We start from the raw sequence: 14,974 nt of genomic DNA, 5'->3' as shown, positions 1-14,974 counted from the left end.
GGGGGGGGGGGGGGGGCGTAGAGAAAAGGAGAGGATACTTTTGCGCGGTTACGGAGGCTCCCTAAGCATGCGTCGTCATGATTTCTGGAGAGGACAGTGGGGGAAGTCCTATTTGTCCAATGCATTTCTTTAACTTTTTTTCAGCGAAAAAAAAGGGGAGGGGGTTATGGTTTTCGGGAAAAAAATTTCTCGCTGAGGAGGGGAGAGGGGGAGGGGGGGTGGGAGTACACGGTTCCTCCCACCCGTAAACCCGCTCCTGTTCATGGGCGCCGTTTCCATATTTGCATGTCGTCGTGGGTAAGGTATAGGGGCCTGTTGTTCTTCAGCATATTAACGCTTTTGATAGCACCGAAACGCTGCAACACTGTTACCTTATTGTGTTGCTCAAATTTTAACTCAATGTTCTTTCCTTTTTCTAACGTTTCTGTAATGTTACAAGCAAACGTTGGAATAATCCTTCCCGAGCATTATTAAACATGTAAACAGCGTAAATGCAACATTCTCGAAAATGGTAAAGCGACCCTGCACAAGCATGCAGGCCCGCCTTTTGGGAAGGTACTCAACTTTATCAACGTTTTTCAAAAACCAACAACTAGTGCGACGTTTGAGTGCACAATACAGCACGACATGCAACTGATACGCTCACCTCCGAACGGATACCGTGGAGTCAACCTTGTATAGCCATTACTGAGGGGTGTGCTATGAACGATAGTGGCGAAATGGTGATAATCATGGAGCCGCCGCGGTGGTTCAGTGGTTTCGGCGCTCGGCTCCTGACCTGAAGGACGCAGGTTCGATCCCGTCCGCGGCGGTCGAATTTCGATGGAGGCGAAATACTAGAGGCCTGTGTAGTGTACTGTGCGATGTCAGTGCACGTTAAAGAACCCCAGGTGGTCGAAATTTCCGGAGCCCTTCACTACGGCGTCCCTCGTAGCCGGAGCCGCTTTGGGACGTCAAACCCCTATAAATCAATAAGCAAGGCTGTCTAACAAAAAATGTGGAAGCTTTTGATTTCATTTGATTTGATTTGATGGGGTTTAACGTCTCAAGGCGACTCGGGCAATAAGGGGCGCCGTAGTGGAGGACTCCGCATAACTTCGATCATCTAGGGTTCTTCAACATGCACTGACATCGCACAGCACACGGGCCTATAGCATTTCGCCTCCATCGAAATGCAACCGCCGCGGCCTGGTTCGAACCCGCGTCTTTCGGGTCAGCAGCCGAGCACCATAACCACTGAGACACCACGGCGGCTTACTATTGAAAAGATTTAGTTGCAGAGTAATGCTTTATGAAAAACTCCTTACTCTAAGAACACTGTGAAAAGTTGTGGGAAATACATTTGTAATGCTCTTTTGTAGTTATGATCGAAACCATATAATAACGATTAAAAGTCTGTATTAAAACAATGTTTATCTGGAATGTTAAAGTTATGTTAATGACACAGCATATAACATCATCCTGAAGTTTTTAACGTTAGAATAGCATTTAGAAGTCCGCATTAAAATAACATTTACTTTGAATGTTACACTCATGTTTTCGATATGACATATAACTTTAGTTTTAATGTTTAACGTTAATGTAACCTTTCTATGCAACATGTAACGTTATTGCAACTTACATAACATTTTAAAAACATTATTCTTATCTTCAGTGCTACCCGGAATGAACATGTTATGTGCGCCTTTTTTGTGTGTGTTTGAAAGACGAAAGGGTTGAGTGCGGTTTTTGGATTTGAAGGTTCTCATCGTCTGTCGGTGCTAACGCTAGAGAATAGTATGGAAAGGCAAAAAGTAAGTACAACTATAACACCTTTAAGCGATCAGCCTTCAGGCGACCAAAGCTTTGCTACAGGCTTCGTTTTTCCTGTGCTGTCCCATAGGTGAATGTCAGCGAGTTCTCAAGTAGCGTAGCGCCACCTACATTCTCACAATAGAAAACATCATGTATTCTTGCCACTCAGGTGTTTTTCGCTCACAATATTGGACAGGTCTCTGGCGCCCTCTCTGGAACATTGCGAATACTACGCGCACGATGCTCTTCAAGTCTGGCCGCGGAGCGGCGAACGTGTCCATCATAATCATATCGGTCGCCGGGAAACTTGCATCGCTGGCATTTTTGCTGTATTAATGAACATTACAAGGCAGGTCGAAACATGACATAGTCTCGTGCATGTTACAGTTATTTAATTAGTTTGATGATGACGCAGAGGCTAAGTATTAATTCTTAAGTTAAGTCTACCTGTGCATGTCACTGCTTTCACGCTGTTCGCACCCCTGTGTAAACAGGGCAGTACAGGTAAACAACACCAAAAAAAAGAAGGTCGTCTCCAAGTCTCATTTGATGTCTAGCCGCTATCTCCCCAATGCAAACACGTATTCACTATTACCAAGCTGCTGAAAAGACGATGGCTTAGTATTAGTGTGCATGATTATGATTTTAGCATCCTTTGGCCAATCGAACTTGTTCACATTTCTTTTTATCCGGTAGGATCCCGCCGCTGGTTTCAGTAGACTAAGTAGACGTAATTCTTCTTTTGTCGCCGCATCGGAGCTGCCATTTTAAAGCCATATCTATATAATGAATGGGAACTAATACGAACGCATGAGTTTAATAGCTTTCGAATAACCGAGGTATTTAATCTCTCTGCTGACGGTTGTTGATACTCGAATGTTTGTTATGTTCTACCATTGTTATTATACGCATTATGGACAATACTTACTAATTTGAAGTGGGTGTTCTTGAGCTCTGTAGACCAGAGAAGAACAGATGGGAACTTCATGGCAAAATTGTTGTAAACTCCTAGCTAGGTTGCGACGATAGTGGCAACATTAGGACAGCAGATGCAGCAAGGAATGACAACAAAATAAAACACCAAGAATAAGTAAACCACATGTCTAAAATCAATGAAGCATCGATGCCAGACGTCGCATGCGGGATCAAATCGTGCTGTAGTCGTCGCAAAAATTTTTAAGCAGTCTGTCAGCATTCACCGAGGCGACCTTTTTCTGCTCCGTATTAGCGAAGGCGCTGTAGGCTGGACTTGGGTGGAATTTCTGTGCCATGCCGCGTGGCTTGTTAGGCATTGCGAGCGTTCCAAATCTCTTGAGGGTGAAGGGAACCCTCGTCCTCACATGTCCAACATTCCTGGGCAAAACGTTTGAATATTGGAAAATAGTAAGGTACTGTTACGGAAATGTTGAAGGTAATGGTCCAATCTTCCGTTGTGTTGCAAAATATTTCTTATATAAAGTGTTTCCATCGCTCGCATCTAGCAGTTCAGACTGCCATAGAAAAGCACTGGGGAACGCTTTTGACGATAGCGAAAAGGCTAATAGGAAAAAAGTGCAAGCCTGTCGACGGGAGATCTGCGGATATATTGACTGTTGTAGTGAAATCTTACAATATATGAAAAAATTACTGCTCTACGGCTAAGCTGGATGATAAACGAAATTCGGCACTAGCTGTTTACCGCTGCTTTAGAGTATTGGTGTATGCGCGTGCCCTTGAGAGGTGATCCGCTCAGCAGTCACTGTGGGCGGCTCTCACTGTGCAGACGCTGCTGCGCATCTGGGACTGCTTCCTGCTGGAGGGCCCCAAGGTCTTGTTCCGGTTCTCGCTGGCCATCCTCAAGATGCACGAGGAAGTGCTGCTCACCAAGCAGGACACGGTGTCCATCATGCGCCAGCTCAAGGCCATCGCCCGGCTCTGCTACGACGTGGATACGCTCATCAAGGTGACCGCCATTACCTTCAGCTCGCTGCAGTGATGAGACGCTGCACCCGCGTATCCCACGGAGGAAAATAGCGGAACGCGTGCACGCTCGCGGGCTCTAAAAACATCGATCTTAATGGCTTAAAAGGGAAGCTTTTATCTTCACACCGCGCTTCGCTTTTCTGGCCGCTGACTGTAGTCGCTTCAGAATGAAGGGAGGAAGCCGTGAATTCCCGATCCTAATCTGCAGCCTCCACTGGCTGCAGAGACAGACCGTGGACGTATAGGCTGTACCGCTCTTGGAATACCCCATGGTTCTATGCATGCTGTGACTTCGGAATATTCTGAAACTACTTCACTTTTCAGCTGCCTGCGCGTCCATCGTCTCACGTTTACGGTAATTTGCGCATTTATTGCCGCAGATGAATGATGAATGAATCTGAAAATAAAAATGCCAACACACATGTACACGTATGCACGCATAACTTCCCAGATATACCTATATCGCCCTTCTGCAGGCCCCGGGTTGAAGCCCCAGCGATAGCTGCTCGCCGGTTTTCCCGCCCCTCCCCCCACGCATTCCCCCTTTTTGAGAGTGCTCACCGCAAAGCCTTCCTTAATCACGTGACCATACAAGAGACACTCGAGAGCGCCTTCTTCCGGCCCACCTGGGTAACACTCTCTCTCATTGGCCAGCAGGTGAATGCGCAAGTTTTCTGCCATGACACACAAAACCGACGCTGCCGTTCACTACGAAGAAGGGTCCTTGTAAAGGTATCGCTCAAAAATATACCTTTACAAGGACCCTTCTTCGTAGCGAACGGCGTCGTCGGTTTTGTGTGTCATGGCAGAAAACTTGCGCATTCACCTGCTGGCCAATGAGAGAGAGTGTTACCCAGGTGGGCCGGAAGAAGGCGCTCTCGAGTGTCTCTTGTATGGTCACGTGATTAAGGTATCGCTCAAAAATACACACCCGCCGCGGTGGCTCAGTGGTTAGGGCGCTCGGCTACTGATCCGGAGTCCCCGGGTTCGAACCCGACCGCGGCGGCTGCGTTTTTATGGAGGAGAAACGCTAAGGCGCCCGTGTGCTGTGCGATGTCAGTGCACGTTAAAGATCCCCAGGTGGTCGAAATTATTCCGGAGCCCTCCACTACGGCACCTCCCTCTTCCTTTCTTCTTTCACTCCCTCCTTTATCCCTTCCATTACGGCGCGGTTCAGGTGTCCAACGATATATGAGACAGATACTGCGCCATTTCCTTTCCCCAAAAAACCAATTATTAATTATTATTAATTAAAAATATACAGTGTAAGGTCTGGGTGACGGGGCTAAACGGGAGCCTTGTTGGCCCCATTCCTGCGTTTCTTGCAATCGCTCGCAATTCGTAGCTTCTGCTGCGCCGGGTTAACGTTAAACTGGAAATAAAATCTCACCGTCAGTCGCTTACTTTGCGGCGTTGGAGCGGGGAACACAATCACGAGCGCATCATCGAGGAGCGAGATGGAGAAGGCACAAAACACGGTGGCGCGCACGATGAGCCGACATTATTTGCTCGCGCTGTCCTGGCGCAAGCAGTGTTAAATGGGACGCTTCGCTTGCGTTGAAGAACGAAGGTTATATTACTTCTGCATTTGAACGAAAAAAAAAGATATTCCCGAGGTCGTTAGTCCAGAACAGAATTACATGGAAAAAGGAATATATGTGTCTCAGTCGTACATGGAGAATGATCGTTTTCTGCATGCCAATCCTTTCAGTTGTCTGTACGTGTGGATGTTGCGCCGATATCGCCCACGTCTTCTCTGCAGCAAACAGCAACGTCAAGAACAAATGGAACGGCTTTGGAACAGAGCGGAGGCAGCCTTAACAAGTGGGGTTTGCGGCTCCTTTACAGGACTAGGCACACCAAATATTTGTTGCGTGATGTGACATTAGAAATCATGTACAGCCACATGAATTGCGGCAAAAAGCAGTAAATAATTATAATTGATTTCATTTCTCATATGTTGCTCCGGTTTCGGTTTCGACGGCCGAATGACGGCTGTGACGTAACAGATGATTTCAGGTCACATAAGACATATAAAAACTGCAGTATGGTCGCAGTTTTTTTTTTGTTTTTATTCACATCAACTCTTACGCAAGCCAGCCCAAGAGTTGGAATCGCAAAAAAAAAATGAACAAGCAGCGACTATATCGAAGTTTTTGCGTGATTCATGTGACCTCGAATCGTCTGTGCGTCATAGCCGTCGTTCGGCTGTTCAAACTGAAACTCGGAAGCGACACGAGGAAAAAAATTCAAATATAAATTATTTAGCTAGCATAGGTGAATTGCCCGTCGTGACTCATGTACATTATTTTCTTGCGCACCATTCCAAAGAAGAAGAAAAACACATCCAGAAATTTTTGTGCATCTATTCCTTTAATGCGTTTTATTTTTCTTTTTTCACAGGTAGCCTTTGAAGATTTGGAGCCTTTTCCGCGACGGCAAGATATCGCCGCAAAGCAGGCCTGCTTTCAGAAGATTCTCAGAGAGCAGTCCAAAAAGCGGGAGCAAGAGAAGCACAGCGTTTTGTCCAGAGACAGCGCAGCGGTGAGAAGATGGCGTGCTTTTCTCCCTTCTTTTTTTTCTTTTTTGTTTTCCGCATACCCTACAACACTCAAAGTGCGAACTTGTAGCATTCAGAGTACTGCAGAGTTGCCGTTCTCGAATAAACACGATGCCGTTTCTTTGCTGCGCCCGAGGAATATTATGTATATTGCGCTGGCAGGGTTCTTCTGGGAAAGGAGGGGATTTCATGTTTTTTTACGGCCTTTCCACTTGCAGCCACTCTGCAAACTGGCCATGCTCTCGGCTAAAATTAAGAATCTCAGGCGCACTCAGACTCGTATCCCAGGCCCGCTCACCCCGAAGTTTATTCACGCGCCCAGTCGTTTAGTTGTTTCTCCGTATCCGTAATAGCTGTACAGCGGTTCCTTTTGTATGCGCGATGTACGAGTTCAGCACACTCTCTAAACACTTCCGACTCGGGCGCGGCGGCGCTCAAAGGCGCACCGGGTACCTCCATTGACTGCGCCCAGATTTCGCGTGTGTAGTATTTGAAGTGTTTTTAGTGGGGGCTGCTGCGTTGGAAATGGGAACAGGTATCTCACCTTTGGCGTTCTTTGAAATCGGCCGCATTCGAGGTTACGGGTGATGGTCTCCTTTTCTAGAACGGGCTGATAACATCAGGGGCGCTGCACTCGTGTGGGGAGAAAATAGTGGTCAACGTCCTCCTTGGTTGCTTCATGGTCGTTCTCTGAATACATGTTATTTTTTTTAGCAAGGAAAACGTGCGCATTATGTGTTGCAAGAAGTTTGCTGAATGATCCTTTTAAAAGAATCGGCCTTCCATTGCTACGAACAAATTTACGTGCGTTCAGCGCTTCTTTCATATTCGGTTTCAGTCTTCCGGATACTTTTCTAGCAAGGTTAGCAGCCAGGCGTGCGTAATCTTTCATTGAGTGTGCATGGTAATAGGGTAAATTGCCAGATGAAACTGGGATGTGGTGGCCAAGCACTACTTCAGGGTGGATAACGCATGTTCTGGTGGGGGTCATTCTGCTAGTACTCATCATTGACACTCAACCACGTAGGGTATATAGGTAAAGAACATGCTTGAAATTAGATTGACATGCACAGCGGGCCGTCATAAGGTAATAGATATGGGTAGCTTTCAGAGATAGAAAGAGAGCGGCGAGAATTAAAGTATGGATTCGAGTTAAGTGCGTTCCCACAGAAATAAAGAGCAGGAAATGAACTTGGGTAGGACATCTCATACGAAGAACACATTACCGATCGTCGGTCAGAGTATGGAATGGATTGCAAGGGAAGGAAAACTCGGGTCGACAGAGGGTCGTCAGTGCGTTGGGAGGTGTGATAAGGAACTCCCTGGCCGCGGCTGGCACAGTACGGGCCTGAGAGGAGATCAGTTTTAAAGACCTTTGTCCAGCAGTGAGCGTAATTTTTCTGATCGCGGTGGTGATGACGCGTTTGAGGTGGCAGCTGTTTTCAGCCATTTTTTTTTTGTTTTCCTTGAAGTTAGTGCTACACAAGACGAACGCTGGAAAGGGACGCTGGACAAATCGCTAGTAGTTTTTTTTTTTTTTGTAACATGGTCAAATAACTGTGTGTAAAAGGCACGTTGAAACATTAACTATAGACTAGTGTCAACATGATATGTGGCGAAATATTGTTTGGTTGGTTATGTCTCTTTCTTCGTTTGCGCTTCAAATCGTGTCAGTCTCTGTTTTATTCACTAATGCAGCGTTTCTTCTCCATCGGTAGGCGACTGATGGAAGCTGCTACGGCGATAATGCACTGATTATCGAATGCGCTGCAGCGTGCGACTCAGGTAGGTGTTCATAAGCAACGTTTTTAGCCCGTGTTTGCGCAACAGATGACTCTGCGTACAGCCTGTTACTGAAAATATCACTCAACACTCTCGAAGTATGCATTATAAGAGGGACCGTGAAATTCCTCACCTTTGGGCCAGTTTTCGTTGGACAGGTTGAGGGCAACAGTACAGAAGGAGGTGCGCAATTTTCCGCTCTCTGACAGGAAGGGGCGTATGGATATGTCAATGATGCAATCTTGAATTTCAACCCCTTCCTCTGACGAAGGTTAGACAGCGGCTTGGACTTGAGAATACACCATATGGACAGCGAATGCTCCGTAATACTCATCCACGATTATTGAATTCTCTAGAAAAGGAAGGTATTGATATATTAAATGCGCCCCTCTCATCTATGTGCAAATATTTCGCTGCGTTGTCTGCCCTCTGTGAATATGCATCAACATTTTTCTTCGTGCTTAATTTCAAATACAAGTTCTATTGTACGTCATATTTTGTTTTATTCTTGTAAAATGCTAAAAATGATTTACATAGGTTTCAAAACCGTTTTATTGATCTTGTTATTTGCGCTGAGTGTTTTGTCTGATGCGCATTATATTACCTTTTTTCTTCTTTTAGTTTTAAACGGCTGACATTTTTTCTTCTTTTCCTTTTTTTTGGTTCTTTTTGTTTGTCTCAGTCCGCTTCTGTGTACGCCTTAAGGGGGCGAGGATTTCTCAAGCCCCGGATACGCGCCTTTTCCCTTGGCCCCCTTCCACTTCTTTGTGGAAAATAAAAAATGAATGAATGAATGAACGAATGAATGAATGAATTATTTTCTTTCTCTCATTGCTTCTGTGTGCGTTTTCATTTGCCTGTCGCGTGATGATCCGGTTTTCGAGCTTAAGCACTAAATGTAGAAAGTAGCAGTGCTTCAATGTGTGCAACTTTACATACGCATTTGGCTTGGATAGGCTAAGCAGAAACTGAGATGACTGTGTGAAAGCGACCTGTCATCAGCGGAATTGCTCGTCCGCTGTCGTCTCGTTTTTGCAGCGTCAGCTCTTATAGCCAGAGCCCCGAGATCTCGTCGTCCACATGAAATAAACTTATGGCATAGCAGGGTCACATGATCGGTTAAACCCCTTACACATGATCATGATCACCTTAACGGCTCACTCAGCAGATTATGCTTGCACGTCCCCACCCACTTCTTCTTACCGCATCCCTGTCTTTCACTTTTACTTCCCCTCATTCCGCTCCCCCAGTGTGGGGTAGCAAACCGGAACACCCCTCTGGATAACCTTTCCTGCCTTTCCTTCTCTCCCTCTCTCTCTATCTTTCTCTTAACATCTGGCGCCGAAGCTCTTGTCACATTACGTGAACGCCCTTTCCAACTTTTCTTGACTTTTGATAGCGTGTGCGCTAGCCGTGTTTTCATTGAACTGCCTTTTTTTTTTAATTGCGTGATTGTGTCGCTATTGCAGAAACGATATGGGTGTGTCATGCCAGTTCGAACTTGACACGACTGTCCCGCGTGAACTGCGAAGACAGCGTGATGTACCGGTTGAAAATTGAGGTAAGGGCAGGTGCTCTCTTGTTAAGAGGGACTATCTGCTAAATGTATACCATTCGTTGCTAGGACGTTTGTTTCCTGGCTTTTGGTCACCCCTGTACTACGAATGCAGTGTTGCATAGATTTTGCAGCACGAATTAATTTCGTCTAAGTGGTGCACAACCCAGCAAAAATCAGTATTAAAACACGGAACGTCATGTTCAGTGTTGCTGAGTGGGGCATTAGCTGCTAAGTATTGCACGTCGCAGAGTAATCGCGTTCTCGCGTGGGCATCTTGGTGTTCACTGTGGAGCTGGTAACTCAGAAGCATGCGCTCCTGCGAAGCATAACGTCTCAATAGGCGCATTTTGCTCGTGTGCTTCAGTGAACTCACTGTTCTCGCAGATCGAGGCCCGTGTGATCTGCATGCATGCCCTGGGCTACGACGTGATGCTGCTGGGAACCCTGTCCCACTTTGTGTACGCCTACAGCACACGCACCAGGTAGGCACCCGGGGCGGCGTTGGCCGCGCGGATGGCCCCCGTGGGGGCGCCACAGGGCAGAGACGTGAGCAGAGGAAACGGAAGGTAGATTTATCGGTGTGCATACCGTTGGCAATGTTGCTGGCGGGGATCATGAACAAGGTTATGGAAGCGTTAAAAAAGAAAGAAAGAAAGAGAGAGAGGAAAAGAAAGAAAGAAAGAAAGAAAGAAAGAAAGAAAGAAAGAAAGAAAGAAAGAGGGAATACGAGCACAACTGTACTGCTATGCCACCTGCTGCAGGACGGCGGGAGCGTCTATGTTCGAAGTGGCTTTAGCAAATAGGAGCGAAGCTATTCCCGGCAGACAAATGAGCATCTCGTACTGATGCATGCGAGCAGCACTTTTGCTGCAGTTTTGCATCATTGTATCTATTCTTTTAGGTTATCAATGCACATTTTTGAAATATTAATGTTGTCGCTGTACTGTTTGCAAAACGAACAGGTAAAGTCGGAGCTATTAACCGATTGCAAAGGCGTGAGTTCTTTTCTACTTGCTTGCTTTTTTTTATTTTGCCAGAATAATCTTCAGCGCACCCACCAATGTCTTATATGAAGGGCGCATTATCTGTCAGGCTCATTTTCAGCATTTTCTGCATGTGTAGCTCCAACGTACTCGGTCCTGTTTATTGTCTGAAAGCGCAGCCTCTTAGAGGAGACCACTACACGTCACCTGCAGACTAGAACAAGAAGATACCTGTGCGCGTGATACGATTGCGCTGCGGAGGTCTTGGTCGTCGGGCAACTTCTTCATATTTGCGTTTTTCAGTGCATGACACCGTTCATGCGTTGTTTCTATGCGTTAGGGATATGAAGTGGGAAGCCCAGCTGAACGAGTCGGTCCTGAGTCTCTGTTCCTATGAAGAAGACGACCAGTGCCAGGTGTTCGCAGGCCTCGCAGACGGTACCATGGCGGTTATCGAGGTACGTCTCTTCCACATCCTCACTTCCACGACTAGCGGCCCACCTGGCGGGTTGTTTTCCTCGCCCGCCATTCTGTCCGGATACAGAATTGCATCAAGCGAGGGGTCGGTGTTGAGTAGGAACAGCGCACGGTGCTCTCATGTCGCATCATTCTTTGGTCACCAGACCCGTGCCGTCCTTGATAAGGAAAAAAGAGCCGGGATGCAACCGTCGCGTAGACTGTGACTATCGTGAAATATTTTGCGCGGAAGCGCCTTGCCTAAGCTTGTGAGGCTGCTGCTCAGTGCTCGGACCGTCGCTTGGTATACGATAAACTTAGTGTGCGCTACTCATTTGTCTTCTTGGGTAGCAGAGCGTCCTTGTGTGCAGCTTCAAGTTCGGCTTTCTTGAACATCCCCTTTAATTGTGAGGCAGATGGGGAATGCTGTAAGATACTGTTATGAACATACCGACGGGAATGGTCTAACCTTCCGATACGCTGCAAAATCTTGCTTTTAAAGTTTCTCCTGCGCTCGCACCGAGGAGTAAAGACTGCCGTGAAAAGCCAATGGGGTGCGTTTTTGACAATATATGTTGGTTATGGTGCAATCCTACGGTATCCGAAAAAAAAATGCGTTCGTAAACAACTCCCCGTTGAAAAAATGCGCTTGTCGAGAATGTATGGGTCCGTATGCTGAAGAATGTGCGTGAGCTGAAAGATACGTCTTGGATAAGGAGTTCAAGTTTTCCCCCTGAGATCCTCAACATACACAGAAAACAAAGCCAACAGAATACTTTGTTTCTTGTCTTTATGCCCTGATCCTTTCAAATGATGCTGACCTGCAAAACAAAAAGCGGTTCTAAGGAAATTTGTTTTGGAGCCAATCGCGTTGTGATCAAACTGCAGTGAATGTCGCGCCCAGAACAACGCCTTTACTTCGTGAAGGTTAACATAGGAGGTATTCACATGACGTCATGAGTGCCATTTTGGGATACAAGCTGGAGCAAGCTGGAGCAGGCTGCGTTATAAGTGGGTTCGACATACACCATTTACCACAAAATGAAGGTCACTGTGATGTCGGTTCACGCTCTTATCAGTCTGTACTCGATGCTCCTGAGCACTGCAACCGCTATATGAATAAGCAGCCATAAAAGGTAGTGATTACTACCGTTATATGCATGTCTTGCAGCAACATTTCGCGGAAGCGCTCATGTTTTCCCCTCCAGCCTTGTCCGTTCGCTGTGCGTACATTGCAGCTTGCATCTCGGACCGAGGTATGCGCTCGCTAAAGCAGCTTGTTATCGCCCACAGAACTTCTCCGTGCACGTGGACAAGCCGGACGTGCTCTACATCCACATCGGCAGCAGTCCTGTTACGTGCCTGAAGCTAGTCGACAAAAGGCTCTGGTGCGCCACGGGTAACAGGATCATCATTCTCAGTGCGAGGTGGGTGCCACACTGCTGGCTTGGTTGCAATAACGACTCGGCTGTTTCAGTGCCAGCTACACTGCTCCCTTCGTAATGGGGCCTGTGTGGTCGCCTCGGTTCATTTACTCGTCACGATGTGACGCCATCTATGCGGAGTTGTGGCTTACGTCATAGCGCGAGCTGGTGGCATGAGTGTCGAATGCTCTTTTTCACGAAGAAAAACGGGGCAAAAATTTATTCTCCCATTTACGGTTGGGCACTCTTCCCACTTACTGCACGCGCATAGAGGCTAGCGAAGGGAAAAGCGGAATAAATGGTAGCAAGAGAGGGCTTGATTTTTTCGAAACTGGCTTATCTAGCTGGCATTAAAGCCAAGGAGGCCTGGTTGCAACATGACCAACGTGCTGCATTTCCACACCAGTCATGAGCTGGAGTTTATGCGTGCGTTGTACTCTGGGCGGTAACTGTTCTGCATGTTAATCTACTTTTCCGTGTTTTGGTTTTTAAGGACGGGGCTTGAAGCGGCGTATCTGTATGAGGTAAAAAAAGGCAAAGAGGGTAATGCGATAGCGGCATGTTCTGGATCCATTGCGCACGGATAGCACGGATGGAAATCGATAAATACGACGACATCCACAGCACAGCGCGAGACATTGGCAGTTAAACACGCGACATGTTCAACTTCGGCGATAGCTTAGTACAGCGAACGTAATCTGTTCGCGCCGCGGCGGTTTCCAATCCCGCCCGCTTTCGTTCAGAGTTTTATTTATTTATTTATTTATTTGTTCGTTTGTTTGTTTGTGTATTACGTCATCCGCCCACCTGACATGCTGCGCTTGCCCTTTCCGGTAGCTCCTCCAGCGGTTATGGATATTTCAAACTGGGTGTAGTGCTGTGATTGGTCTTTGGTGGTTACGTGCCCCTGTGAGATCATTTCTGTCTGTACCAATCGGGGAATTTCCTGCTATCCCTAGAGTTTTGGTGTGACGACAGCTCTAACGCTATCGTATTAATAACGCAGTTCCATATGCCGCTCCCATCGCTCGCCCGCATCGTCAGTTTAAACTTATCACTCTTATATCTCGTTTAATGTTAATCATGCATGGACTGAGAAGCGCTATTTAAACATATAAACTCTGTTCGAGTACTCATTTAACTAATAGGGCCCTGTCTCCACAACTAAGGTATATGGGTTGGGCACTTCCGGGCCGCACAGGTCCAGAAATGGGCCAACCGTCTGCTCGATACATTAGCGACGAAGTACGAAGGTATACGGTATAGCAGTGCCACCAGTTAGTAACCAAAGTCTGCCCACTGGCCACGCTGAACTTCCGGCGCAGGACGCTGGACACGGTGGACCAGTTCCAGGTGTCCCCCAGCAGCCTGGACTACATCTCGCTCCTGCAGCCGTGCTCCTCCGAGGACGGCGTCTGGATGGCGCTGCGCGGCTCCTCGGTGCTGCAGCTGTGGGACGCCCAGGCGCTCACCTGCAAGATGCTCTACGACGTCCGCGACGACCGCTACCCGCGCTCGCCCAGGGTGAGCGCTTGCGCATACCGAGAGATGCACGGGCCATTTTCGTGTTCTAGCCTGTGACGAAATTCTGCTCCTTTTCCATCCGCTTTCTCCGTGAACTCCGGGCAAACATCGGGGTGCCAGCCAAGGGCCGACTCGGTACCGCTGTAAAAGTTCGCTTTACAGTTGGCCTCTTTTTCTGACGCAAGCGTCGTACTAAGCTCTTCCCAAAGATAGAGGAGACGCGACAATTAAGACTATTTTCGTTATTTTTGCGTCAAGTGCAACCAGTTATGTAACGGTTTATTCTAATTTCACAAGTGCATTTTGTTTTATGCTAGCTACTATTACAATTAACACCGTCGTAAATTCACCTCTGGGGCGTTTAACATTTTAAGCAGAAAGTGCACAACTTTTGAAGGTTAGCTTGTTTTCAAAGGCTTCTAGTATGCAATAAAGCTATTGGTTTTTTTTTTTATAGCGCCCAGAAATTTTTAAAATAAAAGTTAAAGATTACCATGCATATTCACATGACAACTGTTTTAATGCAGTTTCACAAACCATTGCAGTTGCATGAGGAGAACCAGTGTCTTAGGAGTCATGTGCATCAAACAGAATCATTCTACCCCATTTGTTACGAAACGCCGCAGGGATGAGCTACAGCAACTGCACGAAAAGTGAAAGCTGAGAAAATGAGCTTTAAAGTTTATTCCTGCGTTTGCCTCGTTTATCACCTTATATGCGTTTGCTTTTTGGCAGTGAAATGCGGCACTGCAGCCAATGGAAGCTCTCATCTTCTGGTCTCTCCTATTCACGGTGATAAGGATGGACCTTGCTTTGTTCTCAGAAACCCGCGGAATTCGCGATGTGCCGGGACTGACACAAGCGCGATTCGCTCAGTTTTTGACGACCACACATAACAAGAAATGCCATTTTCTAAATTTGTGCCGAATAT

At 46.9% G+C, this 14,974-nt stretch overlaps 1 protein-coding gene across 4 annotated transcripts in view; it reads left to right on the top strand.

Annotated features, from left to right (window-relative positions):
• LOC144114520 (uncharacterized) overlaps positions 1–14,974 on the top strand; it is a 436,123-nt gene that overhangs the window by 407,897 nt on the left and 13,252 nt on the right. For all 4 annotated transcript variants that reach the window (XM_077648322.1, XM_077648321.1, XM_077648320.1 and 1 more), the window contains 8 exons: positions 3,557–3,736; positions 6,160–6,300; positions 8,035–8,101; positions 9,568–9,659; positions 10,041–10,138; positions 10,980–11,097; positions 12,389–12,522; positions 13,845–14,043. In XM_077648322.1, the coding sequence (XP_077504448.1) occupies positions 3,557–3,736; positions 6,160–6,300; positions 8,035–8,101; positions 9,568–9,659; positions 10,041–10,138; positions 10,980–11,097; positions 12,389–12,522; positions 13,845–14,043 (1,029 nt within the window). The remainder of the gene's footprint in view (positions 1–3,556; positions 3,737–6,159; positions 6,301–8,034; positions 8,102–9,567; positions 9,660–10,040; positions 10,139–10,979; positions 11,098–12,388; positions 12,523–13,844; positions 14,044–14,974) is intronic.

The sequence above is a fragment of the Amblyomma americanum genome, chromosome 1 (assembly GCF_052857255.1).
Source record: "Amblyomma americanum isolate KBUSLIRL-KWMA chromosome 1, ASM5285725v1, whole genome shotgun sequence".
Lineage (NCBI taxonomy): Eukaryota > Metazoa > Arthropoda > Arachnida > Ixodida > Ixodidae > Amblyomma > Amblyomma americanum.
Note: the sequence above shows the minus strand (reverse complement) of the source record. Positions and strands in the feature narration are given on the sequence as shown.